Here is a 26,529-nt window from a genome sequence, read left to right as displayed (position 1 = left end):
AAGGGCCCAAAGTGGCCCCAAGGCTGAAGCTGAGTAAGTCCATCGGTCCTTCTAACAAATCCACAGACGACCGCCATGAACTCTCTGATGACGAAAGCAGCATAGTAAGTGGCCAATAATTGATTTTCTACAAAGTAGGTAAACACACCTTTCTTCAGGTAACTCATGAACCTTCCAGCTGCTAACTCCCTTCATCAGGACAACCGATGACAAATAAAGCACAGGCTGAGTCGTCTACAGCCTTGTGATCCATTTGCCTTCGGTGCCGGTGCCATGACTGCGAATCCCCCACCTCACCCACCATGTTCCAAAGCTTCTCCGGTAGCTCTCGCCGCACGCGCCAGGTGAACCTCTCCGGGCAAGACATTAACCCATTTGAGGCGTCATCATGGGCTCCAACAGCTTCCGGAACACAGAAGACGCTCGCTGCTGCTCAGCACGAGCGCCACCTGCGTCAACTTGAGCGAGAACGATTAGTCGCAAGCAAGAACATACAGAGAATCTGGCGAGGACATAGGGTCCGCAAGGATGTGGCAAATAGCAGGAGACAAGCATGGGATCTTCTCGATAACCAGCATACCCAGGAAGAGGATCTTGCCGAGCCTATCCTTATGGAAGAGCTGAACCTGCTGCTTGCATTCTTCAACTATAAGAACTCTGAGGACATCTCGAGGTTGGTCCGGCTCTGCCAAAGGATTCTTCTGCGAGGCCGAGATGGTCAAGGCTTTGATGCCAACATGGGACGCCGTCTACCGTTTCTGGTGGCGGTGCTGCTGGATGCCCTCTCTCTGTTCGTACTACCCCTCTCTCACCAATATTTATTTGCGACTTTATCCATGAGCATCTAAGTGCTAACTATGTTTGCAGTCAGCCACAGCCACCAGCAGATATTTTGATCCAGACACTCACATGTATTGTGAAATGGAACCCCAGCACAGCTAGCAAAGTAATCACACGATTCTACACGGTATTATCGGACCTTCTTATCAGAAGAGATTTGTCAAGCCAATTCAAGACAAAAATATTCGAGGCTTTCGCTGCGCCGCTTGTTTTTAAAAGTGATATCGACGACGGCCAAAGGATCTTGCATGATGCATACGTCAGCTTGGCCTTCTCATTCCTCGCTACTCCTGATTTGGCAAGTCGAGTCGGCGACATGAAAATTCTAGCTGAAACTATCGACATCGACATTCTAAGTCAAGCCATACTCCATGACGACTCCAGGGCCGTTCTCAACGATATGGATCCGGAGTCTAGACTTTGGCTCCTTTCTCACTTTATCTATTTCCATGGTCTATGTTCAATGCAGCGGCAAAAACCCGGTTATATTAGGGCCCTGTCTACCATCCTGTCACTATCAGCAAACGACATATTTGGGCGGATAGAAGTCTCACAGCCAGGTGTTCTTGATACATCTGATGAGGAAGTAGGCGGCCCAGAGCTGCCCAGGCAGGCTCTACCTGAGTTTATTAGAAGTCAAGTTATTTCTCTCGTCAATAAACAGAGTATCACAGACCTACTGGCAAAGTTTGATTCGTAAGTTTTAATGAAATACCCCTTTGACCGATAGCCGGAAAAGAGTACTAACACTGAATAAGTGAACACGCGGAAACTCGTTCCCCTGGGTATGAGGGAGATGATAGTTTACTATCTAGCTACGCCTTAACCCTACTGCGAACGTTCCCCACTCTTGGAGAAGAGATTCGAATGTGGCTATATCAAGCCTCAGTTACTGTCACTGGAGCTCAAATTCCGGCTGTGAAGCTATTCTGGCGAATAATGAAACAGACATCGATCTTCACGTCAATAAGCACCGATTCGAAGGCCGCGCTAGAAATATTAAAGAAGCCTTCTAAAATTTCAAATTCGCCTGCGGCTACCTCTAGCAATGCTACAAGGGATCGCGACTGGCGATCTATTCTTCTTTTCCTTGAGCTCTATGCATTCGCTTTGCGGTTCACTGATGACGAAGAATTCTTGAGCGGAGGAGAGACAAGTATGACTGAGAAGGGAGGCCTAGTTTCACGATCAAGAGAGAGTGCCCTCCCACTACGCGATGTCAAGCTCCTGAGCGTTTTTCTCAAAAATCTTTCGTTCACTATGTATTACAATACGGCAGACATACTGAAGGATGACCGGCGAGAAACTCAGTCGAATCTGTCCTCATACTTCGCTACAAGTGCTAAAGACAACAACTCCACCGCCGAATTGTCCACAGACGCTCCCACGAAGGACGCTAAAAATGGGAAGAACCTAGAATTTCTCGGTATAGCCGGTATGACATATGACTATGTTCGGAATATTGTCACCCGTGTTATGAAGATGCTTTACGAGAGAGATTCTCGACGACGTTTCTTGCCTCCAAACCACTGGCTTATGACATCAAGGTTTGATATGGGGAGCTTTATACCAGCTGTTGTTGCGGAAGAAGAAAGGCAGCATCAGCTGAACGTAGAAGATGGCGAAGATGAGGATCAAGGTATTGGTCGCGAGCCTGCACGCCCAATTGTAGGACGAGGACGATCTGCAGTTATGGCCTGGCGGGAGATAGCGGCGAGGGAACGGCAAAAGAAGTCACGGGCAAGCGCGCTTGCTGCGATAGGGCCCCGTCTCGAGGTTCTACAGAATATGCCATACGTTATACCTTTCAAGACGAGGGTACAAATTTTTCGGCAATTCGCCCACCAAGATCAGTATAGACGGAGGAGCGGTAATACGGATCCGGATGTATGGCGCATGATTAATATGCCATTTCCAGGCGACGGGAATAGTAGGCACCACGCAAGGATCAGGCGTGATAATGTGCTTGAAGACGCCTTTGGCCAATTCTTTAGTCTCGGCGAGGGTTTGAAAGAGCCAATCCAAATTACGTTTGTGGATAAGTTCGACAATGTTGAAGCGGGCATCGATGGAGGTGGCGTCACTAAGGAGTTTTTGACTACAGTGACGAATGAAGCATTCCGATCTGTGGATGGACCTGGTTACTTCGTTACGAACGATCAGAACCTTTTATACCCAAATCCCGCAGCAGTCGACCAATGTAAAGATGTTTTACGACACCAGGGTTGGCAAGAGTCTGACGCAGAATGGAACGATTCAATAACACAGCTTTTAAAACGCTACGAGTTTCTAGGTCGCGTAGTTGGAAAATGTCTCTACGAGGGCATTCTCGTTGACATAGGGTTTTCAGGCTTCTTCCTTTTGAAGTGGGCCTCAACCGCCAATGCGGACTCTGCATCTGAATTAAGATACCAGGCAAATATCAACGACCTGAGAGATCTTGACGAAACACTATATCAAGGCCTACTTCAGCTCAAGAACTACACTGGGAACGCAGAAGACTTCGCGCTAGACTTTACCATTGATGATGTAGTATCTCTAGCAAACGAACCAGTGCGCACCATTACACGGGAGCTCATACCGAACGGGGCCAACAAACCCGTCAACAATGAAAATCGCGTGTTATACATATCTCTAGTCGCTCGTCATCGCCTTCACAGTCAGCCGTATCATCAAACGCGAGCCTTCCTACGTGGCCTCAGCCAAATAATACAGCCCTCTTGGCTCTCTATGTTTAACCAAACGGAATTACAGACCCTCATTGGTGGCGATATGGCAGAAATCGATGTTGACGACTTACGGCGCAATACAGAATATAGCGGGGTGTATGTTATCGGCGATGATGGCCTTGAACATCCAACTATCAACCTCTTTTGGCAGGTAATGAAGCAGCTCGACGATCAAGATAGACGGAAAGTCTTGAAATATGTGACTTCAACTCCAAGGTCGCCGCTCTTGGGCTTTGGCCAGCTAAATCCGAAGTTCAGTATCAGGGACGCAGGAGGCGACGAGCAGAGACTTCCGAGTGCAAGCACATGCATAAACTTGCTAAAGCTTCCAAGGTATACTTCTGCGAAGACGATGTCGGAGAAATTGCTTTATGCCGTCAACTCTGGAGCTGGGTTTGACCTCAGCTGAGTAATAGCGAAACGGTGGAAGTGAAACGACGCATAGGATGATGCCGAATGATATATGAAGTGAAAGCAACTTAGACATAGAGAGCTTTTAGTAGCAACCAAATATAAGCATAGCTACTCGAATGGGCCTGATCATTACCACACATAGTAGAATCTCCAGAGACCTTAGAAAGGGCCGTGAATCACGGTTGTCTAATATGGTTCCTTCTGGTAAATTGTTTGGACCTATTGTTGTTGTACATCGGATTTATATACATAATGTCCCATCAATTCTAGCTCCAACACTCAAAATAATGGCATGTGGCCCTTGAATTATCAGCACCAGACGATGCTCCCGAACTCCTGCAACATATGCTATAGTCGTACAAATATCTCGTACAAATATCCCTCCCTCCCATTTCTCGGCGCCATTCCCGCCCTTTCGCGCAGAATCAATTGGTGCATTCTTTGCTCGATTGTCGCCATAGATGTCGCACGACAATGTGATTGATGTATCTTAATCTTCGCCGTTCTCTGTCTTCCATCGAGCGAGATATGCCTCTCCACTTAACGCGCCCTTTGGGTCTCCTTCAAACCGGCCACGGGTCGGCTTCATATTGCGAGTAACGAAAGGTGTGAGCTATATCTCATGTCAGCTATTTACCCACGAAATCGGATGATCAAACTAACGGTAAATTCTTTGAGGCCCTCTGGTACAACATATGTCCGCACCTTCTCCCATTCGATAACATATCCACCGTGTTTAGTATGGCGACCAGTGGAGCCAGTTCCGGTTCCTTTGTAGAATCCCTTGTTGGCTTGCTTCGTCGTAAGCGCAAGGCGCCGGAGACGCCTGAACAATGATTGTGTAGGCTTCATATTGTAGTTTGTGTTGAAGTCGTTGTATCCTTGGACCTGAGTTGTCGTTCCCAACTTTGCGATCGCCAAGACTGAGAAAGTATTAGCGTGGCGCTATGTTGGACCCCTGTCAAAAAAGTTCCACCGCAAGATAATCGATAACCAAATTTCGCGACCAGCAGTATTTGGAACTTTCTAAATAAAAAATAGCCCAGCGTCACTGGTGCTGCTTTCTTGGCTTATTGAAAAAGCAAGGATGGGAGGAAGACAATCTCATGGTGGGCCGCTAGCCGCCGCCCCGAAGGCGTCAAAGTCAAAAGCAAAGAAAAACCGGAATCTGAATGCCTTCGCTATCGCTGCCCAGCAGCATCCCGAGAAGCTCAAGGTCAGTCGCCATCGACTAGGAGAATCCGAAGGTGGCTCGAGACCTGGGAAGCGTGCAAGGGCGCAGGATGGCTCTGACGAAGGCTCTGCCGAGGAGGAACCTAGCAAGAAAAGAAAGGGTCGATCGAACGACCCCGACGAGGAAGGGAGCGACAGTGAGGGAAACGAGTGGAAAATGGGACAGGTTGACAGCGACGACGATAGCGAACTTGACAGTGATGACGCTTTTGGAGAAAGTGACGAGGAAAAGTTTGAAGGATTTGCGTTTTCAGGAAGCACCGAAAATATGAGGAAGACATCAAAGAAGAGGGGTGGGGATATCAACCTCGACGAAGATGGAGATAGTGAAGGGAGCGGCTCCGATGATGACAGTCTGGGCGAGGATGCAATTGATCTTGCTGCTATGCTTGATGCCACGGAGGAGGATGGGCCAGATGACACCGCCCACGCTACAGAAGAGAATATGGAAAGCGATAGTGGACAATCATCAGATGGAAGTGGCGATGGCGATAGCGATGAAGAGAGCTTTGAGTCTTTTACGGATGATGAAGGAAATGATTCCGATGATGACCCCGACAAAATTCTCGCATTACAAAGGCTCATCGCGAATCTTCCCCAAGCCGACACCTCTAAACAACGCCTCGATCGCCAACGAAGTGATAATGCGAGCGAATACGCCACCCCCTCGGGTTTTAAGGTCACATCAAAAAACAAGTTGACTCTTGAAGACCTTGGGCTACCATCAATTCAGGATAAATTTGTCAAAAGGTCACTCAAGCTACTGGCAGCAGAGGCTAAGAGCGAGGGGGGGAAAAATGGAGTGTCTGGGAAGCTTGCAGTTCCCTTGGCTCGAAGAGAGCAAGAAGTGCTCAATCGCAGCGCTGCATATGACAAGACTAAAGAGACATTAGAGAGGTGGACAGAAACTGTCAAGCATAACCGTCGGGCTGAACATCTTATGTTCCCATTACCAGACGCCGACCACATGTCCATGAGCAAAAATACCAAACTTCAGCCAACGACCAGTTCGAAGCCGTTCAACGAGCTGGAAACTGCCATTCAAAGCATCCTGGAGCAGAGTGGTCTGGCCACTGTTGATGGGAGGACCGATGAAGACAAGATTGCGGAATTCGAAGAGCTAGAGGCAAATAAAATGTCTCTTGAAGAGGTCAAAGCCCGCCGTGATCAACTACGCATGGCACGTGAGCTTATGTTCCGTGAGGAGGCAAGATCTAAACGCATCAAGAAGATCAAATCCAAGTCTTACCGCCGGGTTCATCGTAAGCAACGTGAGAAAGAGGAGCGCTTGAACAAGGACGCTCTTCTGGAAGCCGGGATTGTGCCTTCAGAGGATGAACAGGAAGCCCACGATCGCCGCCGAGCTGAAGAGCGGATGGGCTCTAGGCACAGAGGCAGCAAATGGGCAAAAGCTACAAAAGATGCAGGACGTGCTGCCTGGGATGAGGATGCACGATCAGCTATGAATGAGATGGCTGTCCGCGACGAGGAGCTGCGCAAGAGAATTGAGGGTAAATCTTCGCTGAGGGATGGCGCAGATAGAGATGAGGATCTGAGCGACAGTGACGATTTCGGTAGCGACGACGACGAAGGTCTAGGTGAAGCTCAACTATTGAACAACCTCGACAGCAGGGGCCCAATCTCAGACACTGGGGTTGGGGGACGGCTTTCAAACATGGCATTCATGTTAAAAGCGGATGCGGCGCGGAAGCGAGAAAACGATGATGCCGTCAAGCAGCTGAGAAGAGAGTTAACCACGGGGAGTGTCGAGCCAGAAGACGAGGTCGTTGAAGATATTGGGCGTCGTACCTTTGGCCCAGGGAGCCAAAAAGCTGCCCAGAATGGTTCTAATGAAACGAGCAATCAGCAAGAATCCGACGGCGAGCATGGCGAAGAACCTTCGCAAGTAACCCGAGAGCGAAATAAGTCAACCTCAAAGGGTTCAAACAATGACAAAGAGTCGAGCAGTACCATGCGTCATTCTCATGCACCTAAGCAGGCGGCAGTTCCACCCATAACTTCGGCCGATGAGGCGCACGAAGGCGGCGCCTGGTCTCAGGTCAGCTCAAGAAAGAATGCAGCTGAATCGTCAGACGCTCGCCGTCGAAAGCAAAATGCCCATGCCTCAGGCGCCACAGATGAGCTCGATCTTACCAACGTGTCGATGATTGCCGCTCCATTCAAGCCCAAGGGTAAACTTGGTGGGAAGAAAAAATCCACTGCGGCTGGGATGACAACCCTACATGTCTCATCAGATGACGACAGTGACGAAGAGGCGGGGCCTAAGTTGCCCTTTGCAATCCGTGACCAAGCACTTATTGCGCGTGCATTCGCCGGTGCTGACGTTGTCGGTGAGTTTGAGGCTGAGAAGCGCCAGGTTGTCGAGGATGAAGACGAGAAGGTTGTCGACAATACGCTCCCTGGCTGGGGTAGCTGGACCGGAGATGGACTGGGAAAGAAATCTAAGGCACGGAATAAGGGCCGCAACATGGTGAAGACCGAAGGGATTAAGGAGAAAGACAGGAAAGATGTGAAGTTGGACAAGGTGATCATCAATGAAAAGAGGGTGAAGAAGGTATGTGATGGTATCCTACGCGACATGGAGGCGTCGTTGAAGAAATGGATTGTGAAACTAACTATTCATCGCAGAATGTGAAATATTTGGCTAGCAGCCTTCCTCATCCGTTTGAGACCAGAGCCCAATACGAGAGGTCGCTCAGGTTACCTGTTGGTCCAGAGTGGACAACTAAGGAGACATTCCAGGATGCGACGAAGCCCAGGATTCTTCTTAAGCAAGGCGTCATTGCACCGATGTCGAAGCCCCTGGTTTGAGACACTTTGGAGGTGTTTTTACTATATAAAAAATATATGTAGTACGAACAAGAAGAAGATTTAAGATCTGTAGCACCTGTAACACCTGTAACTCGTGGTGTGGCTGTCCTACGTAATCTGGAGAGGCGGTGCCGTCTTGTGCCATTCACTGCAAGTCATTACTAGTCGCGTAAATAAACCCACTTAGAACCTGCAGCACCCTCGCGACCCCTCCCAACCTCGCCGTCCCGCCCCAACACGCCCTCAAGACGACCAATACCTTCAGGTGATGGGTCTACATGTTAAATACTCGGCGACACAGGATGAGACAGCTTGTCATGTAGCTGAAGATCCCATCGCCCAGTCTTGATTTCAGCCCCATCTAAAACAAGTTAACTTCCGTTTCCCTGTTATACGTGCGCGTGTGTTCGCAACTTTGAGGTCCCATGATGTTCATCTTGCCGTACACATGAACAGTACTTTAGCAATTGTCTCACTTCCAGAAGGTATTTGGACCTTCGAAATTCCTTCGATTTCCAGCCTTTTTACCATCTTACCATCTTCAGTTCTCTCTACAGGCTGGCAAAATTATTATTTTTAAAAAATCTCAGTGTCTCCAAAACGTATTGTGTTTGTCGAGTTGTTACCAATCCCAACGAGCAAGAAACCTGTTCTTTCTTATCTTTTCCACTACCAAGCCAAGTTACGCTCTTGAGTGCTCGACCAGCAACCAGCAACCAAATATCACTATAAAGCGCAATGTCTTCTGGTAATATTTTCCAAGCGCTATCCAAAGATGCTCCGCCATCTGTGATAGCCACGCGTCCGGACCACCCCGTGAAGCGACTGGGTATAACGGCTCAGAAAACTCCTCTTTCTACAAACAAGTTCTACGCCAACTTTTTCCTCGGCGATCAAAGCCAGGCATCGTGGACGCATCCATACTCGGTGCTATGGTCGAAGGGTGGAGGCTCCTCTAAGAGCTGGGGTCTTGCCGTTTCTCACATCGAAGCCAATCAACGGGCCTTCGGTCCAGACCCGAAAGCAGTTCCAGCTGAATACTTCGTCAACCCGATCGGCATCCAACATGTGGTGTTATCAGCAGCTGAGCTTGGGATATCGACTGTTCTCACCACGGACAACCTCACCAGTTCCTCCGTGAATGTTAATATTCTAGCAAGTGCGGGAGACAAGCCCGCGATCACGTTTCCTCTTGTCCAGGGGATGGGATTCATTACTGGAATTTACAATGGATCCACTCCTATCCTTCAGAGTGGTGTATTATTCCGTACGATTACCCAAGCAAAAACTGTTCCAAAGGAGGGAGTTACCAAGTACACCATTGTCCTCGAGGATTCAAGCACATGGTTCGTTTATGCGCACTCTACATCTGGGCAAGCTCTTGAGCTTAGTATTGCCAACAACGCACTTATCAAAGCCACGTCCAAATTCCAGGGCACACTTCAAATCGCCAAAAGCCCAGTTGCAGGTGCCGAAGCAGTGTATGATGCGGCCTGCGGAGCATATGCCACTGGATCGACTCTGACGGGTACTGCTAAAGGCCCTGCTGGCACATATACAATGTCTTTCTCAAAGGGGGGCCTAAAAGATGCCACCCTGGTTATGTTTGCGTTACCTCACCTTGTTGAGTCCTTCTCATCCACTACGAAGGCAGCAGCCAAAGATGTGAAGCTGCAGACTACAACCAAGGGGATAGCAACAGCTGTTGTGGCCGACTCATGGACAATGGAGGAGCCAGACATGCCCGTTGGAATGGGATTTGCACCATGGAGCCCATCTCTTGGAAATATTGCTGGACTATCGGAAGCTGCAATTTCTAGCATTCAAAAGGTTGCGACCAGCGACCTGAAGCAGGATATGTCCGCTCAATCAAACGGCGATTCATTCTATTTCAGTGGGAAGGTTTGTCAATACAAGTCAGTTAAAGTTAGATCCCTAACTAATACGTGAAATTACGCAGGCACTTGCCAAGTTTGCTCAAGTTATCTATGCCTCCAAGGACTTAGTTAAGGACGAAGCTTTGGCTCAAGATGGCCTGACGAAGCTTAAGGCTGCGTTCGAAGTTTGGACTACCAATAAAAACAAGTACCCGCTGGTTTACGAGCGTAAGTACATTTCTAATATGTCCTTCGCCGTTTTACTAACTGGCATCAGAGGCGTGGGGTGGCATCGTCTCTACGAGCGGTTATGTAACTGGCGATTCTGGAACGGACTTCGGAAATACCAACTACAACGACCACCATTTCCACTTTGCCTACTTTATTTTAGCAGCAAGTTACATTGGTTACCTTGACCCTACCTGGCTTGCCAGCCACAAGGACTACATCAACACGATGGTTCGTGATACCGCCAATGCAAGCAGCGAAGACCCTTACTTCCCAGTCTCCCGAGGATTCGATTGGTACAATGGCCATTCTTGGGCCAAGGGCCTCTTCGAATCTGCCGATGGCAAAGATCAAGAAAGCAGTGCCGAAGACGCTTGTTTCGCATACAGCCTGAAGATGTGGGGTAAAACAATCGGCGATGCCAATCTTGAGGCCAGAGGAAACCTTCAGCTCTCTGTTGTCGCCCGTTCGATCTCCAAGTACTTCCTGTATACGAGCGATAACACTGTGGAGCCTAAGAATTTCATTGGCAACAAAGTTTCTGGGATTCTCTTTGAGAATAAGATCCATCACACTACGTACTTTGGTGCTAACATAGAGTATATCCAGGGCATCCACATGATTCCATTGTTGCCCAGCTCATCACTAACACGCCCGAAAAAGTTTGTTTCTGAGGAGTGGGATACATTCTTCTCTAATGACAGAGCTAAGAAGGTTGAAGGAGGGTGGAGGGGAATATTGTTTGCGAATTTGGCACTCATTGACCCGAAGCAAAGCTATACCTTCTTTGCACAGGAAAGTTTTGATAATGCTTGGTTGGATGGAGGAGCCAGCCGTACATGGTACATGGCGCTTGCTGCTGGTATGATACCTTTGGACGTTTATTAAAAGATTACAGAGCAAAGCTAACAAATATCAGGACTTGGAGGCGCCTAGGGTCGGGCTTGGTGACTGGGAGCCAGGTGCTCTCAGGACAGGGGCATGGCATGCTGGGCGTTGCTTCCCATTCCGACAATCCTCGGCAATTAGAGGCTCGATCAGTTGTTGAACCATGTCAACATTTTCTATATATATATATATTTTTCCGGGGGAAACATTCAGATGTCTGAATGGGTATGTTAGATCGCAGTGCGTTAGGCAGTTCATTAGTAGCTTCAACGATGATATGACATTAGCAAACAGTTCCACAGAAATCCGCGACACTTAGAATTCCTCAAAATAGGTCACGTGTTACACGGAAAAATTATCCGAGTTTCCCCGGCCCGGCAATTGGTAGTGTAGTAGCCGAATGACCAATGAGAGCATGGCGCATACCAAAGCATACCCAGGACATAGAACAAAGACTGACGTCAAAGATGGACGAGTGCTGTTATATTGTGGTAACAGCAGCGACTATGATGTACTAATTCTAAACCAATATAATGTCTGTTACTACTCAGGGTCTATACATACGAACTAACGCTTGTAAACAAAGCCGGTGAGAATTTGTCCATTTGTAAATACATAATTTTTACCAGCGCAGCCCAAAAGCGCCCCATCTGGTTCACGAATTCTCCGTCGCATCTTCGTACCAATAGCCACCGACACAGCTATCCCCTCAAGGCCGAGAACCACTGATCACACTGACCACATCTGCGAGTACCTTCAACAGTTCCACAAGATTTCTCCGCATCAACCCGAGCCCCGCACCCGGCCAAGTATCAGCAGTGCACGTGAGGGCGCGGGGCAGCATTGGTCTCCATCCCCCCCGTCCGTCCTGCCTCCCTCTAGACCCTCTCTTTTCCCTACTCTCTCCGTCACTCATATTTCTCAAAGCTTCATAATTACCTCTCATTACCCACGCGATAAGTAGAAATACTCAAACCGCAATCATGGCCGACAATGGATCAACAGAGAAGATTAACACTGATATCGTGACGCTTACCCGCTTCCTCACCGAGGAGCAGGTAAAGCACGCCGAAGCCACTGGAGACTTCACGTACGTTACCAGCCCTTTTTCAAAGTAATTCTCAGCTAGGTCGACTCTAAAACCCTCAACAGTCTCCTCTGCCACGCCCTCCAATTCTCCTTCAAATCCATCGCCTACTACATCCGTCGTGCTACCCTCATCAACCTCACTGGTCTGGCCGGCTCCTCCAACACCACCGGCGACGACCAGAAGAAGCTCGACGTCATCGGCAATGACCTCTTCATCGCCGCCATGCGCTCCTCCGGCAAGTGCGCTGTCCTCGTCTCCGAAGAGGAGGAGGAGGCCATCTTCTTCCCCGAGCACCCTGGCGCGCGCTACGCCGTAGCATGCGACCCGATCGACGGCAGCAGCAACCTGGATGCCGGTGTCTCAGTCGGTACGATTTTCGGCATCTATAAGCTCGAGGAGTCGGTGTCGGGCGGGAAGGTGACGAAGGAGGATCTCCTGAAGCCGGGAAGCGAGTTGGTGGCTGCGGGATTCACTATGTATGGTGCTTCGGCGCAGTTGGTGATTACTATGAAGGGAAGCAGCGTTAATGGATTTACCATGGACAATGCGCTCGGCGAGTTCATCCTCACTCACCCTGATATGAAGGTGCCAAAGAAGCGTTCCATCTACTCGGTCAACGAGGGGAACAGCTTGTACTGGGAAGAGCCAGTCAAGCAATATTTCGATAGCTTGAAGTACCCTAAGGAGGAGGGCGGAAAGCCATACAGCGCGAGGTACATCGGATCTATGGTTGCGGATGCATACAGGACGCTGCTTTACGGTGGAATCTTTGCGTATCCTGCGGATAAGAAGAGCCCCAAGGGGAAGCTGAGGATTCTGTACGAGTGCGCGCCTATGGCTATGGTCTTTGAGAACGGTATGTCTCTCTCTATTCCACTCCCCCAAAACTGATTGAGATGTGTACTAATGGTTGCGCAGCTGGTGGACAAGCGGTGAACAGCAAGATGCAACGCATGATGGAGATCGTACCGGAGCATATCCACGATAGATCTGGTATCTTTATGGGCAGCTACGATGAGGTGCAGAAGGTCATTGATATGCACAAGGCTAGCTGAATATCCCCTCACAATCTAAGGAGTATTTGAGCTAAAGCGGAGACGAAATCTTCGAAGCCCCAAGAAGATGCGCAATATTAACTCCTTGTGTTGATGACGGCCGAGGACGCGAATTGTTGGGAAAGGAGCGGAAGTAGGGTAGATAGAGCACAAAGATAGCTCCTAGAATAGGACTGTATTTTAAAACTACGAATAGATGCCAGTCAAACAGCTAGCTGGTTGAAACACATTTCGGAGCCAAACACAGTATGCACATAAGACGAAGGGAGTTCATGAAGGTGGAATAGAGTTGACGTTTGCATTGCCTCTTCTAGGCAACTAACTAAGCAAGTTCGTGATGATATAATAAACAAAAAAAACAAAGGCGTGTTCTATAAGCGAACAAGTATCTAGTTAAAACACAGGAAATTCATATGACGCATATGCTGATCAGCTATGAGTAGGATATCAGTCGTACAGTACAGTAAAACAAACCGCTCGCACAGGCCCTTCCTTGTGGCCTTTGTCCAATTTACACCCATCCTGAATCAAACAGTTCCTTTCTCCCCACATTAAAAGATCCGCAGCCTGACGCCTCGATAAATTAGACTCCTCACTCTCCACGTCGCCTTATTACTGTGCTGCAGTCCAGAGCTCGTTCAACCGCGGCTTGGTCTCGTAGCTATCAGGCTCAGTGCTTTGCGGGCGACGGATATTCGAATTTGGGTAGTACATGTGGCCCATGCCCCCGCTTCCATAGGGGTCTGGGTCAGGATACACATAGCCATTGCTCTGGCTGGTTGGGCTAGGCATGTTGCTGGGTGAATGCCACCCTGCGTTACTCATATGCGGGCTACCGCCGCTCGCACTTCCGGCAGACTGAGGGTTCGCTGGGGGCTCCAAGATCTGCGGGGGTCCGTAGCCAGTGGGGTGGGATGTTGGTCGTTGGCTATTGGGATACTGAGATTGCTTTTGGGGTAATGGTGCGTTTTGCATGGGGACGTGTTGAGCATAGTCATTGCGGAGGTGCACAGGTAAAGAGCTGTTGTTCATATAAGGATAGTCACCCATGTGGCGTTGCATGCCATTCATGGGGGCAAGCTCGGCATTGGGGGACATCGAGTGGGTACGTTGACCAGGCGATGGGGTTGACATCGGCGATCCAGTAGCGGAGTACTGCTCACCATCAGAGCGCGGACCACGCCCTGATCGGTTGCTGCCAGCTCGGGAGGCCAGTGCGGCTGCTGTAGCCGCAGCTGCTTCCTCAACCGTGCCAGTATGATGGTTCTGATGGCGCGTGAGAGTGGTGCGTCTCGTGAACGTCTTTTGGCAGTCTGCGTAAGGGCATTTGTATGGCCTCTTGCCAGAGTGTATCCTTCGGTGCCTGGCTAACGAACTAGAATCGCTGAAACGCTAGTTGGAGTTAGTTGGTGTCTACAACATGAATAATGACAGTGACACGTACCTTTCCACATCTCTCACACATGTGAGGCTTCTCGCCGGTATGAACTCTCGCATGCACCGTGAGCGCAGATCGCTGGATGAACTGTTTGCCGCAATTCGGATAGTCGCAGACGTGAGGCCTTATCCCACTGTGAATTCGTTCTATGTAACATGTTAGTGGCCAAATAGACCGGCATGATTGTGCATTTTACGTACCATGACGAGCAAGATCACTTCTACGAGCAAAGCCTTTTTGGCATACACTACACGGGAAAGCCTTTTGTTGTGTTACACCATGTCCGGGCGGTAGTCTTCCTGTTGATCGCGGGATTTCTTGGTGTTGAGGGGCGCTGCCATCATAGCCATCATTGCGGAATCCTGCTTGCATCGGTAATGGGCTTTGCATCGCCGTCGGGGATGGATATCGCATGCCGTTGCCCATTCCATTCATGTGTCCCATGGACGGGGGTCCTGAATACCGAGACGAATGTTCTGATCCATGAGGAGATCCGCCGCGTTCAGAGGCCGTCTCCGAGTTTGCTTGGCCGCCAGCAGCATGCATTAATTGTTGATGGAATGTGTGGTCGGATGGTGAAGCTCCTGCTGCCGCAGCAGCAGCCGCGGCGCCTCCTTTGGTGTTGAGGATGTTCGTGATGTCCATGCTCGCGCCACCATTCGCGCCCGGGTTCTGGTTCTGGTTCATGTTCGACATCGTGTAGGCTGAACCTTTTATACTTCAGGCGGGGATTTATAGAGAGGCCTCGCTGAGGCAATCCCGCGCTCGGATCAGGGGTTCGTCCGGTCAAGCACGACCGTAGCTGGTTGCCGTGAGACTATGGATATGTTTCGGAAAGCAGTTCAAACAGATATGGCTATCAAGGGTCTTGCGCGGTGAGAAAGGTAGGTCGCTGTTGGTGCATACACCGCTATATTTTGGGATGGCGAGTGAATACGTCGGGGACACGAGAAATTCGAAAATCGGGTTGTCAAACGGATGTAAGCCTGGCGGTATTTCTGCAAAAGGGTAATTAGCAACTAGGCCCTTCCCTGTGAATAAATCCAGATGGCGTAAGGAATCAAAAGAGCGAACAGGAGCCAGCAAGAATTCGGCGAGAGAAAGTAAAGTAGATTTGGTAGACGGGGAAGTCGCATTCGGGGATAGTTGCAACTAACCTTTTGAATTCGCGCGCGACAGGGTGATGCCAGATTTGGCGCCGGACTGAGGGTAGGCGGAGTATGCGCGATGCAATCAATACAGTATTATATGTTGGGTATGCGTGAAGCCGTGGTGTTTTTTGGTGATAATAACAAAGGGGGAGATGGGAAGAAGTATGAGGCGCATGCGAGTTTTTGCCTGGCGTGTAGATGTTTCGGGAGAGGGGAGACAGGCTTGGGACGACGATAAAACCGCGTGCGTGCTCCCTTTCTTGTACTAAGTATAGGACAGGAGAGGACAGGACAGGACGGATGGTGGAGAGTCAGACAGTAGGGCGGTATTATAATAAGTGAGTGTCTCTTTCCATGTCTCTGTGGCTTTTTTTTGGGCTGTGGTGGGCGTTTGAGTGTTTTGGTTGGCGGTTGGTTTGGTATAATAATTAGTTACTTGGGTGGTTTGATGGGGAAGGGGAGCGAGTTCGAAAGTGATTGATCAAGGGAGCTACCGAGTACGCTACTGGGCTACTGGGCAAAGTAACTTTCTCTACTAACTTCCCTACTAACTTCCCTACTAACTTCCCTACTAACTCTACTAATCCTATACTAACTTGCCATACTGTGGTAGTACTATGGTAGCGCACACATCCCTTGGTACTTTACGGCTACTTACTCCGATACTACTTAATCTAGTCGGTTGGCATGTAGAGTTGTGGTACTACGGTATGGGCGGTATGGGTATCAGTAGAGTAGTAGAGTGGTCTCGACGACGATAGGGCACAGATGCTCAGTTGCTCTGTTTCATGGGGTTTCGCAAGTTCAAAGTTTACAGTGCGTTCAATGCTATATATTTCATATTCTGCATTCTGTATTCTATATTCTATCCTTTCTAGCCATCATTTATTTGTTATTACGGCTATTTGTGTTACTACTACTACTACTACTATCTATTATTACCATCAGTTTATTTTTTCTGCGGGCCTTCTCTCCTAGGCAAGCTGACAAAAAACGATGACAACGATTGTCTTTCCCCGTCTCACCCCCTACAGTACGCATATACTATACTTACTAAACTATACTATATACGAAGTAGGTAAAGGGGATCGCCGAGAGTGCCATTTCCCCACTCCTACTCCTGGCTCCCTCCCTATTTCTCTTTTCTCCAAAAGGAGTACTTCTTTTTTTATCCTCCTCCCCCCTGTTGTCGCCATGAAATGATGTTTCCTCCAAGCAGTGCTAGTATAATCTGTAGCATACTACTCTACTACTCTACTCATTTTATTCTTGTTTTGTTTGCCCTGGATTCTCCTGTATGTACGTACAATGCGCAGTGCATGCAGTGAGTGCATGGAGAGTTGCATCATGTTGCATGTTGCATGTTGCATGGGATAATGGGATCTGGGATCCAACTACTTACTACTTTACTTACTTTCTTACTACTCAGGACACCCACACACCCACACCACACCCACCATCCATCCACACGCCCATCCCCACCACCACACGGTGATCAGTGCGAAAAACCGCCCGGCCTGATCGACCGGACTTGGCCACCTTCCAGAAGAAATGGAAGCATAACAACCGGCCAGGGGTGTCTTCCTCGAGGGTCGTGCGGGGACCAGGTTGCGGAAATTGGGCGGGCTGAAATCAACGAAGGGGGTATGCACATATGCATGTATGCAAGGTACTATAGTTCCTTCTTTCTGCTGTACTCTTCCAAGAGGATCTTCCCGGATGAGCGTACCACATTGTGGTTCTGTGTGGTTCTGTGTGGTAATCCTCTACTACTCACTCGTCCATTACTCGTCCATTACTCCTCCATTACTCCTCCACTACTCTTCCCTCGGCGCCGTGATCTCGTGCTGCGCCATTCCCCGCATTATTGTTCAACACGGCTCGTCGTTTCATGAGAGAGCAACACGGACGGACCGACGCGTTAGGCCTTCTCACATCCCCGACTGAGTCCTGTGCTGTGAGTCCCTGTGGATCCATGCAGCCTCCAGAAGTTCCCGCAGAGTGCACACTTCCATGTGTACTTCCAGAAAGTGACACAAAACAATGAACATTCGCCGAAATGCCAGGAGCGGACTTTCTGCAAGGTTCCTCCGAATAGAGTACTCTAACTCTCCTATCCGGACCTCCTTGCGCCTGCAAGCGTGATGCACGACGCGTCTTCGAAACAAACTTTCCCTCCCTTCCCATCAGCCTGGCAGGGGGAGAGTAGCCTCTTTGGGGGCCCGCTCGCCCCCCGCCCTGTGCTCAATTTCCGCTGATTACCCATACTCCTGAACTGCATGGTATACATCCGAACAAGGAGTCAATGCAAGATGCAAGATGCAAGGCTGCCCCTGCCGGAGAGTGCGACGGATGAAAAAATTCCTTCTAGAAGCCCAGGGGTGGATCCTTCTGGTGCCCGAGGCTTTCTGTACCGGATGTACTACCATGGTATTGTTCGGACCATTGCGCGCTGCCAAGCACTTCCCGTCTATTACGGTATTCATGTCCTATTCATGTACACGGAGAACATGGAGAAACATACCTCATTCAGGGAAATAATCTGCTGCTAATACTACTGCTCGTATGCTCGACTCCTTTTTCCCGCTGTAATGCTCCCCCATGGCGGGTTGGAAGTTCCCGTATCCAGTCACGCCTCGCGCCCAATGTGCCCAATGTGACCAATGTGTCCATACTCGTACATATCCCTTTTCACCACCACCACCACCACCCACAGCCTCAAGCAACGGTGTCTTTCCTGACACCGAGGAAGTAATTACCTATCTTCTCACTCCCCTCCACCTCCTTCCATCCCACACCTGGAACATACACCACCCCCTGCACCACCGCCTTGCTCCATCCGCCCTTCGTTGCAAAGTACTTCTCCAGCTCGTCCACATTGATGTATTTCTCCCAGTCGTGTGTCCCCTTCGGTACAATCCCCAGTATATCCTCGGCCACCAAATTCGTCGTGAACCAGCTCATCCATGTCCTCGCAATCGTGCTCATCACCAGCCACCCGCCCGGTCTCACATGCTTCTCTACCTCGTCCAGAAACGTGGCGGGCGTCGTGATATGCTCGATCACTTCGAATACACTGACAACATCGTACATCTCGCCCACAGGTAGCTCCTCGAGAGATGTATTGAGGTATGTGAGCTTGTTGCTCAGCGAAGGGTCCTGCTTCTTATGTGCCTCTGCAATGGCGAGCACCCCAGGCGTCGGGTCAATCGCAGTCACAGACTTTGTAGATGGTAATCGTGCCGCGGACTCTGCAAATATCCCTCCCCCACAGCCAATATCAAGGAATCGTAGTTCGTGAGCTGGTGCCGCCCCGTAGGTCTTCTGGCACTGCTGGATGAAGTCGTGGCGGAGCGGGTTCATGAGATGGAGGAGTCGCGACGAGCCGTGCGGCTCCCACCAGGCCGAGGCGAGGGCATTGAAGTGAGATACCTCTTCTGGGTTTACCGAAGAGGGTGAGTGCCGTGTTTGTGAAAAGTGACGGTGTTGATGTTGGCGTGCCGTCCGGGTAGCAGTCCGCACGAGCAGGTCGATGCTGCGTCTCGTTGAAGGGCGCATTGTGCAATGGGCGGCTGAGGCCCTGCGTGGACCCTGGCTGATATATCTCCAATACCACTCTCTTGATCAGATCAGATGGTAAGGCAGGGTATAACGCCGTCTGGTGGTCGTAGATGACGGTCAATGCTGTGGCCCCAGATTCCCAAAGCTTCGCGGCGCGGCTCTAAATTCATTCCAGGGTAAACGCGCAAGGCTGTCAAAAATGATGGGCGGTACTCGGAGACGGACCGACGTATCTTCCGGCCTGCCAGACTAGAAGCAACGGCACTACCTTGAGTCACGACCCGAGCTTGTGATGACCGAACACCGAGCGTCGGCTTTGTAAAGATAACATAACCGCAGTTGCTTTCTTTCCTTGACTTATTCAGCAACTCTTTCACTCCCCTTAAACCCATTTCCAACCACATAAGAAACCCAATTCGCCTTTTGTTGAGACAACTTCGTCTACTTCGTCTATATATTCCAATAGACCCCTCCAGATCGCCCGCTTATTAAGTTACCCACACAATTTGGGGAATCCGACCGGAACGCTGTGGAACGATTGTACACTACAAATACACAGAATGCCTTCATCAGTCGCAGTAGCAGGAGGGGCGGACCAGTTTGACTCAATAGAAGATGCCATCGCAGCATTCAGTAAGTCTCAACTTCTCAACTTTTTTTCAATTACCCCGCATTCCCGCAATCGAGGGTCTGGGAATACCCCAAAGCGAGCCTCGGACTAACAAAAAGTGACAGAAAATGGCGAATTCGTAGTCGTACTCGATGACCCCGGACGCGAGAATGAGGGCGATCTCATCATCGCCGCCGAGGACGTAACCCCGGAGCAGATGGCCTTCATGGTCCGATACTCCTCCGGTCTCATCTGCGCACCCCTCGTCCCAGAGCTGTGCGTCGACCTCGGCCTCCCCCAGATGGTGGTCAACAACGAAGACCCCAAGAGCACCGCATACACGCTCTCGATCGATGCGAACCACCCCACCACAACGACCGGTATCAGCGCGCAGGACCGCGCGCTGACCTGCCGCATGCTCGGCGCGAAGGGCGCGAAGAAGGAGGATTTCAGGCGGCCGGGACATGTCTTCCCGCTGCAGGCGAGGGAGGGGTTGGTGAGGCAGCGCCCTGGGCATACTGAGGCTACGGTGGAGTTCTGTCGGTTGGCGGGTAAGCAGTTGGTGGGTATTTGCTGTGAGTTGGTGGAGGATGGGGAGGTTGTTCCGGGCAAGGCGCTGAGGAAGGAGCCGGGGATGATGAGGACGGAAGGGTGCTTGGCGTTTGGCAAGAAATGGGGGCTTACGGTTGTTACGATTGAGGCTCTGGTGGCGTATGTCGAGAAGCGGGAGGGTAAGTACAAGAATGGGTCGAATTAAATGCATTCATCGGTATTGGCGCTGCTTATGGATCTGGAATTGTATATATCTATACCTCTCTCTAGTGGGTTGTCTTTAGATTTAGGGGGTCAGCCTATGCAAGTCCGTGAGTTTGTTTCAGCAACCGCAATATGCTTTGTCTTCGTTGTGTCTATGTTGTAGTTATGTGTCAAAATGTTATTCGTACTTGTCGCAATAATCGATTATTTCCGCAGAGGTATTATTTAGTTTATTGTTGTTTCGGTCAATAAATAATATTTTTGTCACGGAAACATATGTATTAAAAAAGGCCGCTCTTGAAAATATATTTAAGCTATTTTAACTATAAATATATTTATTCCTCTACATCCTCAAACCGCAATATCAATTTATTGCCTTTCGGCGAAGCTGTATAACCGTCCTCCTGCTCAATCCCATCGTCGCAGACGACATGGGACGTAAAGTTTGTGTACGTAGATGCAATTGCGAGTTTCATTTCTGGCGACTGATGTTAGTAACGGGGCATGCAAGAACAGGGAAAGACCTACGAAGCATAGCGAAATTGTTCCCAATGCACATCCTGCCGCCACTCGAGAAAGGCCAAAACCACTTGTCTCTCTCCTTCGTCTCCTCTCCTGACTTACCGTCTCCGTCCAGCCAGCGAGTATGATCCCATACCTCTGGCTGGTTATAGACATCTGCATTGCGGTGCAAAGTCCACGCAGCGGAGCAGACCCTGACACCGCCTGGAACTTCATAACCAGCCAGGTTGCAGGAGGGATAAGGTGTTACCCGAGGACTAGATCCGGGAATTGCGGCGTTGAGTCGCAAGGTCTCGCTGAGAACTGCATGAAGAAGTGGCAACGAGTCCAAGGTCTTCAGGTTAGGAAGATCTGGTAGCGGGGATCCTTCCTTGATCTGTTCTGGTGAATATTTCAGAGGAGGGTCTAGCGTAAGAAGCTCTGCCCTGAGAGCCTTTTGCAGCTCGAGATCTTGGGACAGATGCCATGTTACATATGTAAGGGTGATCCCCGACGTCTCATGGCCCGCTGCAAGATTGTCCAACATCTCTGTAGCGATCATGAGCTCCGTGCTATTGGAAATACGACAAGAGAGAATCGACTGCTCCTTATTGGTTTCCTTCTGGATGCCTTTGAGCATGGCCCTGACAACCACAGGTTCTTCGGCTGGGTTGTCAGAATACGACGAGTGTTTATTGCTGGAAGCCGTGGCAGCCCTGCACATTCCCAATCCCCAAGCCTCGATCTCATCATTCGCACCATCTACCCATCTCGGGACAAGCCGAAAGCCGATCTTGCTCAGGAATGAAGTCAAACGAGGAATCTCTTGCGGATAGTATACGTAGGGTTTCCGGCTCAGATACAACTCCAGCCAGTGGGATCGATAGGCAGTATCACGAACGAAATCAGTGGAGTTTGGTAGCCCGAACTGATAAGCCGTGATAGTATCCATGCTTAGAGCATACCAAAGCTGCAGGACATCGATTCCCTGTGGTTTTTGAGACGGGCTCGCAGACGCTTTGAGGGTGGGCAGCAACCTCTCGTATAGTATACTCTGAGCCTGTGCGGTTACGGCTGGAGACGTCTGCAAAGCCAATTTTGAGTATGTATGAGACACCATACGCTTGCTTGCCGAATGGGGACGGCCGTGAAGCGTCGAGAATGTGCATTGGACCCTGCATGATGATCAGAAACACATGTCATCATATCCGGTGGTTCACATACCCATAATTGTCAAACACAGCATACCAATCCCCCTTCTCAAAACCGCCACCAAAAATCGTCTTGACGCCTCCATCTATAGTGCCAACACTAATTTCGTTTGGTCCCAACCTCACTACAGGTCCAAGCTTCAGATGAGCAGCGCGAACGTCATGATTCTCCGTCCACCTCCACCGAACGGAAAGGATCCAAAGGGGGGAAAATGGCGCACTCCAGTGTGCGTTTGGGATCTTGGAGAGCGGTGATATGACAGCAGGATAGATGACAAATTTATATAGGCCGAAGAGGAAGACGACCACGAAGGCAATCGCCGAAATGCTTAAATTTGCCATTTTGAATATTGTCCCGTCCCAGTGGCGCTTCGTTACTCAAACTTGCGGATAAGGCCTCAATGGCCTTTCCAGAGCTAAAGGTGGCTACTATGATCGTTAGAACCTTATCAGGGAGCTCAAGACGGCTAGGACGGGGGCTTAATGGGTGTTATTTTAAGTGGAAGAATCTTATAAGCGTACCTGACAGCAGAAACTTCGTTATATGGACCTATTACTTGCTGATAACATAGGATGTAAATGTTGTAGAGACATTTTATTGAGGGTGTAATAGGTGCTAAAGCGAGGGATGGGCGGTGGGGAGCTGCTAGTATTGGCAAAACGCGGGGTTAGAAATCCACTATTGACTGTTGGCGTTGCACCCTTTCTGGGCATCGTGCCGTGCTGCCGATAGCGCTGTCATGCCCTGTCGTAGCGACTATCGATTATCGTCGCTAGGATTTTAGTCACGACTAGAAAAAAAAGCTACCAGGGTGGTTGAGGCTGACCGCGAGGCTGTGTGTGTAGATGGCCCGCGCTCATTTTGAAGAAAGATCATAGATACCCATAATGACTGCTCTATACCTATTTCCCAAGCGCCATGACTGATCGCGAAACATGTCTGGCAATTCATCTGCTTCCGATATCATCACCTATGTCGGTGTGCCCCTCGCCGTCCTCGGAGTTGCCCCTATTCTCTACAACACCGTGATAACGCTAGCAACATTGTCCAAGGTTAGACGACTACTACGAAAGTCCCGTCTGGTGGGCATAACAAGAGGCGATGTGGTAAATCATGTCATTGAGTGCGAGCTTGCGCGCTTCAGTATAGCGCCCCTGAATCGCCAGTATGATACAGAGGAGTACTGGAATGTCTACGAACACCCCAGCCTCGTCCCTGGCGGCAGCTGGACGATATTCAACTGGAAGATGCATGCCATTGGCATCAAAACCCAGCGAATCGAATATTCAGACCAACTGCGTCAGCCACAGGCTGAAATCAACTTCGAGGACCTGCTGAGCTATCTGCTTGACCTAGGGGCGGTTCCAAATGCTGCGGGGTTTCAGATGCTTAGGACTTCTGGGTTATGGGTTCCGATTGGGACTCCTTTGATGCTATCCCCGGATCGCCATGAAGCTGTGCTAACGATTGCTCCTTTGGATGACTCGGATGGAATGCTCTCGTTGGCGGTTAGGTGGTCGCGACAGTGGGTTGTGAGAGGGAAGACATCGCTCCCACCATACTGGATACAAGTTAAGGCCCCACGGGCGAAGGCACACCCCGTGGAAGATGGGGAAGGGAGCATGTCCGAAGATGGATTGTCAGCTACCACAAAGGCGCCTGCTGATCAGGAAGTAAGTGGTAATGAAATACCATTGGATCAAGACAGTGACTGACAAACGAGTAGGATCTGGAGCTCCCACAAGCTATATCAGGAGACTTGATTCCTGGCGACAATAAAGATTTAGAAGCTGTGAAGAGGTACAGTAGTAATACGGTGTCACATACTGACGTGGTTCGGTGCCACATAATATCAAGTGGCATCGCCGCCGCCTTAAGAGAAGAAGCCTTGGATTTCGAGTCTCTTTCCATATCTCATTTACGCCCTTCCTCGTCAGGGCCACCTACAAGCGCCGGCACATACTTCTCATGCATCAGCACCGCCATCAGCACTACAAACAATACCGTCCTGTGGTCCTACCACATCCCCCCTCCATTCCTAGCATTCTCTCGAAGCCCCATTATCCCCTGCGGCATCCTCGTCCTGCTGGGAATGGTTCCCATAATCTCAACTCCCGAATGGTACACCGACCATAGCGATTCCGTCGCTGAAGAGCGAGACCTGCAAATGCGCCGAATGCGCGATAACATGGCTGCAATGCGGCAAGAAAGCTCAATGACCCCCGATAAACGCGCCATTGCCGTACGAGACAGGCAATTCAAGCAACACCAGGACTTTGTGGATGATAGCAACCAGAGGCGCCGACTTGCAGTACAGCGCGAGGAAACGAGGATGCTTGAAGCGCTGCAGAGCCCGCAGTGGAAGGCGCTGCTGGTTGGTGAACATACCCTTCGTTGGCTCAAGGAGCAGAACCATGTTGCCGAGAAAGCGGAGCTTCCGGAGGTTATGGAGGTTGTGCTGCATAGGATGCTCACCGAGCCAGACTTTTCGAATGGTTTGGCTGAGGTATTGGATGCGTGGAGAGGGTGGGTGGAGGGAGGTGGGATACGCAAAGCGGATTATCTGATGCTCAAGGAGAAGCTGGTTGTGTTTGCTTTTGCGAGCTTGGTGCTGGCTATGGTTTATGGTTCCGTGGAACCGATAGACGGCTCGTTGTCGAAAGATCTACAGGAGTCAATTGGGATCTGGAAGAAGGTTAGGCTTGGTTGATGGGGCGAGATATATGTTCTGGATAGCTGCTGTGATACCAATTATATATTAATATCTGCTTGAAGCTGAGGCTGAAAGTTTGCCGCAGTACTATCTCCCCAGCATTTTTCGCCATGGGATTGTCTGCCTTGGCTCTTAAGTAGCATTTAGCTATGATTGGATTTCGCACATGAAGAGATAAGTGTAATCGGTCTCCCCACGACTTGGCTGCTTAGATACTATAGACCGTAAAGTGCCGCATTCGATACTGGTTTATGTCTACGTTCACATGACGAGACAGCAATACAGTCAAGATTGTTCGCCCGTTTGAATTTCCTCAACAGTTTTATCGCAGAGGTCGATCGCTCCCATGCCATCCATTCATCCTGCTTCGAACCCATATCTTCTTCAAGTCGTGGCTCAAGGCCACGTTCTCAATGAAAAATAATAAGCAGTATGCCAGATGTTCATGTTTTCACTATCGAGAGCTATTAGTTATGTCTTCCAAGAGAAAAAATTTGAAAAAATAAAAATAGTCGAGATATCAGATCTAAATTGCCCTGTCACAGGCGATATCATCAATACCAACAAGTGGCTTATGTTGACCGTCGTGATAATTATATCATCATTTAAAAAAAACAATTCGAGTCGCAAGATTTGGACGTTGGTAACTTACAAATTTTCACACATGGTGAGATGGTAAAACAGAATCGGCTCCTGCGTGGTATTTTTGACCAGAGACGTCACTGTAAACAGGATTCTCAGCAGCCATTCAACAAGAAATCATTGCGCAAAAGAATCGTGATGAGCACAATCAGTCCGGACAGTCTCGTCGTTGCTGTGAAGCTTGGACATATGCTTGTCATTTGTCGGTCGAAGTCATCACTATGCTTGGATCTCTTGAATGAAATAAGAGTATACATACACATGGACGAATGTCTCTGGCCATGTTGCCCGAGATGAATGGTTATGTAAAACCTCTGAGATATGTGTTAGCTTCTTGTCATGACTTGCTTAAAACATCTTCCACCAATACGTGGGATAAAATAATTCAGAAGGCATGAATGGTATAATTTGATTTGTGTCTACATGCGTAACCGCGATCAGACTCGTCATCTAAAATGCTCATCAGGTAGGAAATGTATTGGTTGTAGAAGAAGAAAAAATCGTGTACCTACATCATGGAGCAATTTGGCACCAAGCCGAAAGGATGAATTGATCCCTCGCTCGCAACTTGAAGTGTGCCATTGGATAATGGAGCACTGAAGATGTCAGCATGAAAACTTCATGACATATTTGTAAAACAGCATGTTGTTGACTGCGTTCAGTGGGCGAGGTTTTCTAAGTCTTGCCGCAAAGAGGCATCTCCTGTCATAAACCAGCTCGATCTTGTCGAGACTGTCGGAGCCCAGTGCCGATTCATCC

At 49.5% G+C, this 26,529-nt stretch overlaps 10 protein-coding genes across 10 annotated transcripts; 6 read left to right on the top strand and 4 right to left on the bottom strand.

Annotated features, from left to right (window-relative positions):
- Positions 1–10: 10 nt before the first annotated feature.
- Positions 11–4,222, top strand: VE01_08268 (uncharacterized protein). The gene is made up of 4 exons (XM_018277696.2): positions 11–134; positions 199–790; positions 868–1,536; positions 1,599–4,222. Exons 2-4 carry the CDS (start codon positions 303–305, stop codon positions 3,976–3,978), a joined length of 3,537 nt encoding a protein of 1,178 aa, XP_018127645.1. The 5' UTR covers positions 11–134; positions 199–302; the 3' UTR covers positions 3,979–4,222.
- On the bottom strand, positions 4,106–4,864 carry VE01_08267 (uncharacterized protein). The gene is made up of 2 exons (XM_018277695.2): positions 4,647–4,864; positions 4,106–4,596 (listed from the first exon to the last, which is right to left on the bottom strand). The coding sequence occupies exons 1-2, from the start codon at positions 4,833–4,835 to the stop codon at positions 4,474–4,476; spliced, it is 312 nt and encodes a 103-aa protein (XP_018127651.1). The 5' UTR covers positions 4,836–4,864; the 3' UTR covers positions 4,106–4,473.
- A 70-nt stretch (positions 4,865–4,934) lies between these two features.
- On the top strand, positions 4,935–8,107 carry VE01_08266 (uncharacterized protein). The gene is made up of 2 exons (XM_018277694.2): positions 4,935–7,791; positions 7,866–8,107. Exons 1-2 carry the CDS (start codon positions 5,071–5,073, stop codon positions 8,046–8,048), a joined length of 2,904 nt encoding a protein of 967 aa, XP_018127652.1. The 5' UTR covers positions 4,935–5,070; the 3' UTR covers positions 8,049–8,107.
- Positions 8,108–8,273: 166 nt separating this feature from the next.
- On the top strand, positions 8,274–11,328 carry VE01_08265 (uncharacterized protein). Its single transcript, XM_059463951.1, has 4 exons — positions 8,274–9,950; positions 10,009–10,153; positions 10,203–11,015; positions 11,073–11,328. Exons 1-4 carry the CDS (start codon positions 8,787–8,789, stop codon positions 11,087–11,089), a joined length of 2,139 nt encoding a protein of 712 aa, XP_059319465.1. The 5' UTR covers positions 8,274–8,786; the 3' UTR covers positions 11,090–11,328.
- Positions 11,329–11,576: 248 nt separating this feature from the next.
- Positions 11,577–13,590, top strand: FBP1 (Fructose-1,6-bisphosphatase). The gene is made up of 3 exons (XM_018277692.2): positions 11,577–12,131; positions 12,194–12,987; positions 13,050–13,590. The coding sequence occupies exons 1-3, from the start codon at positions 12,025–12,027 to the stop codon at positions 13,184–13,186; spliced, it is 1,038 nt and encodes a 345-aa protein (XP_018127650.1). The 5' UTR covers positions 11,577–12,024; the 3' UTR covers positions 13,187–13,590.
- On the bottom strand, positions 13,461–16,237 carry VE01_08263 (uncharacterized protein). The gene is made up of 4 exons (XM_018277691.2): positions 15,782–16,237; positions 14,825–15,622; positions 14,631–14,770; positions 13,461–14,578 (listed from the first exon to the last, which is right to left on the bottom strand). The coding sequence occupies exons 2-4, from the start codon at positions 15,318–15,320 to the stop codon at positions 13,799–13,801; spliced, it is 1,416 nt and encodes a 471-aa protein (XP_018127648.1). The 5' UTR covers positions 15,321–15,622; positions 15,782–16,237; the 3' UTR covers positions 13,461–13,798.
- A 2,060-nt stretch (positions 16,238–18,297) lies between these two features.
- On the bottom strand, positions 18,298–19,747 carry COQ3 (Hexaprenyldihydroxybenzoate methyltransferase, mitochondrial). Its single transcript, XM_018277690.2, has one exon. It carries the CDS (start codon positions 19,331–19,333, stop codon positions 18,494–18,496), a length of 840 nt encoding a protein of 279 aa, XP_018127642.1. The 5' UTR covers positions 19,334–19,747; the 3' UTR covers positions 18,298–18,493.
- On the top strand, positions 19,633–20,949 carry RIB3 (3,4-dihydroxy 2-butanone 4-phosphate synthase). Its single transcript, XM_018277689.2, has 2 exons — positions 19,633–19,969; positions 20,072–20,949. Exons 1-2 carry the CDS (start codon positions 19,897–19,899, stop codon positions 20,701–20,703), a joined length of 705 nt encoding a protein of 234 aa, XP_018127646.1. The 5' UTR covers positions 19,633–19,896; the 3' UTR covers positions 20,704–20,949.
- Positions 20,950–20,991: 42 nt separating this feature from the next.
- On the bottom strand, positions 20,992–23,119 carry VE01_08260 (uncharacterized protein). The gene is made up of 4 exons (XM_018277688.2): positions 22,937–23,119; positions 22,428–22,840; positions 21,231–22,378; positions 20,992–21,180 (listed from the first exon to the last, which is right to left on the bottom strand). Exons 2-4 carry the CDS (start codon positions 22,754–22,756, stop codon positions 21,038–21,040), a joined length of 1,620 nt encoding a protein of 539 aa, XP_018127647.1. The 5' UTR covers positions 22,757–22,840; positions 22,937–23,119; the 3' UTR covers positions 20,992–21,037.
- A 167-nt stretch (positions 23,120–23,286) lies between these two features.
- Positions 23,287–25,592, top strand: VE01_08259 (uncharacterized protein). The gene is made up of 2 exons (XM_018277687.2): positions 23,287–24,088; positions 24,142–25,592. Exons 1-2 carry the CDS (start codon positions 23,351–23,353, stop codon positions 25,123–25,125), a joined length of 1,722 nt encoding a protein of 573 aa, XP_018127655.1. The 5' UTR covers positions 23,287–23,350; the 3' UTR covers positions 25,126–25,592.
- The last annotated feature ends 937 nt before the right edge of the window (positions 25,593–26,529 follow it).

This window comes from Pseudogymnoascus verrucosus, assembly GCF_001662655.1.
Source record: "Pseudogymnoascus verrucosus strain UAMH 10579 unplaced genomic scaffold scaffold_43, whole genome shotgun sequence".
NCBI classification, from domain to species: domain Eukaryota; kingdom Fungi; phylum Ascomycota; class Leotiomycetes; order Thelebolales; family Thelebolaceae; genus Pseudogymnoascus; species Pseudogymnoascus verrucosus.
The sequence above is the reverse complement of the archived record's forward strand: the minus strand, read 5'-3'. Positions and strand labels throughout refer to the sequence as shown.

What these genes read in the sequence shown, in the direction of transcription:
- VE01_08266 (XM_018277694.2), top strand. Translation starts at nt 5,071, where the DNA reads ATGGGAGGAAGACAATCTCATGGTGGGCCGCTAGCCGCCGCCCCGAAG. An exon ending in ATGAAAAGAGGGTGAAGAAG is followed by an intron (nt 7,792 to 7,865) that starts GTATGTGATGGT and finishes TATTCATCGCAG; the next exon opens with AATGTGAAATATTTGGCTAG.
- VE01_08259 (XM_018277687.2), top strand. Translation starts at nt 23,351, where the DNA reads ATGTCTGGCAATTCATCTGCTTCCGATATCATCACCTATGTCGGTGTG. An exon ending in AGGCGCCTGCTGATCAGGAA is followed by an intron (nt 24,089 to 24,141) that starts GTAAGTGGTAAT and finishes ACAAACGAGTAG; the next exon opens with GATCTGGAGCTCCCACAAGC.
- VE01_08267 (XM_018277695.2), bottom strand. Translation starts at nt 4,835, where the DNA reads ATGAAGCCTACACAATCATTGTTCAGGCGTCTCCGGCGCCTTGCGCTT. An exon ending in AGGGCCTCAAAGAATTTACC is followed by an intron (nt 4,597 to 4,646) that starts GTTAGTTTGATC and finishes CATGAGATATAG; the next exon opens with CTCACACCTTTCGTTACTCG.
- COQ3 (XM_018277690.2), bottom strand. Translation starts at nt 19,333, where the DNA reads ATGCGCCCTTCAACGAGACGCAGCATCGACCTGCTCGTGCGGACTGCT.
- VE01_08268 (XM_018277696.2), top strand. Translation starts at nt 303, where the DNA reads ATGTTCCAAAGCTTCTCCGGTAGCTCTCGCCGCACGCGCCAGGTGAAC. An exon ending in CTGCTGGATGCCCTCTCTCT is followed by an intron (nt 791 to 867) that starts GTTCGTACTACC and finishes CTATGTTTGCAG; the next exon opens with TCAGCCACAGCCACCAGCAG. An exon ending in CTACTGGCAAAGTTTGATTC is followed by an intron (nt 1,537 to 1,598) that starts GTAAGTTTTAAT and finishes ACACTGAATAAG; the next exon opens with TGAACACGCGGAAACTCGTT.
- VE01_08265 (XM_059463951.1), top strand. Translation starts at nt 8,787, where the DNA reads ATGTCTTCTGGTAATATTTTCCAAGCGCTATCCAAAGATGCTCCGCCA. An exon ending in CATTCTATTTCAGTGGGAAG is followed by an intron (nt 9,951 to 10,008) that starts GTTTGTCAATAC and finishes GAAATTACGCAG; the next exon opens with GCACTTGCCAAGTTTGCTCA. An exon ending in GTACCCGCTGGTTTACGAGC is followed by an intron (nt 10,154 to 10,202) that starts GTAAGTACATTT and finishes AACTGGCATCAG; the next exon opens with AGGCGTGGGGTGGCATCGTC.
- VE01_08263 (XM_018277691.2), bottom strand. Translation starts at nt 15,320, where the DNA reads ATGTCGAACATGAACCAGAACCAGAACCCGGGCGCGAATGGTGGCGCG. An exon ending in AAGTGATCTTGCTCGTCATG is followed by an intron (nt 14,771 to 14,824) that starts GTACGTAAAATG and finishes CATGTTACATAG; the next exon opens with AACGAATTCACAGTGGGATA. An exon ending in TGTGTGAGAGATGTGGAAAG is followed by an intron (nt 14,579 to 14,630) that starts GTACGTGTCACT and finishes AACTCCAACTAG; the next exon opens with CGTTTCAGCGATTCTAGTTC.
- RIB3 (XM_018277689.2), top strand. Translation starts at nt 19,897, where the DNA reads ATGCCTTCATCAGTCGCAGTAGCAGGAGGGGCGGACCAGTTTGACTCA. An exon ending in AGATGCCATCGCAGCATTCA is followed by an intron (nt 19,970 to 20,071) that starts GTAAGTCTCAAC and finishes AAAAAGTGACAG; the next exon opens with AAAATGGCGAATTCGTAGTC.
- FBP1 (XM_018277692.2), top strand. Translation starts at nt 12,025, where the DNA reads ATGGCCGACAATGGATCAACAGAGAAGATTAACACTGATATCGTGACG. An exon ending in GAAGCCACTGGAGACTTCAC is followed by an intron (nt 12,132 to 12,193) that starts GTACGTTACCAG and finishes AACCCTCAACAG; the next exon opens with TCTCCTCTGCCACGCCCTCC. An exon ending in GGCTATGGTCTTTGAGAACG is followed by an intron (nt 12,988 to 13,049) that starts GTATGTCTCTCT and finishes ATGGTTGCGCAG; the next exon opens with CTGGTGGACAAGCGGTGAAC.
- VE01_08260 (XM_018277688.2), bottom strand. Translation starts at nt 22,756, where the DNA reads ATGGCAAATTTAAGCATTTCGGCGATTGCCTTCGTGGTCGTCTTCCTC. An exon ending in GCTGTGTTTGACAATTATGG is followed by an intron (nt 22,379 to 22,427) that starts GTATGTGAACCA and finishes ATCATCATGCAG; the next exon opens with GGTCCAATGCACATTCTCGA. An exon ending in GAACAATTTCGCTATGCTTC is followed by an intron (nt 21,181 to 21,230) that starts GTAGGTCTTTCC and finishes ATCAGTCGCCAG; the next exon opens with AAATGAAACTCGCAATTGCA.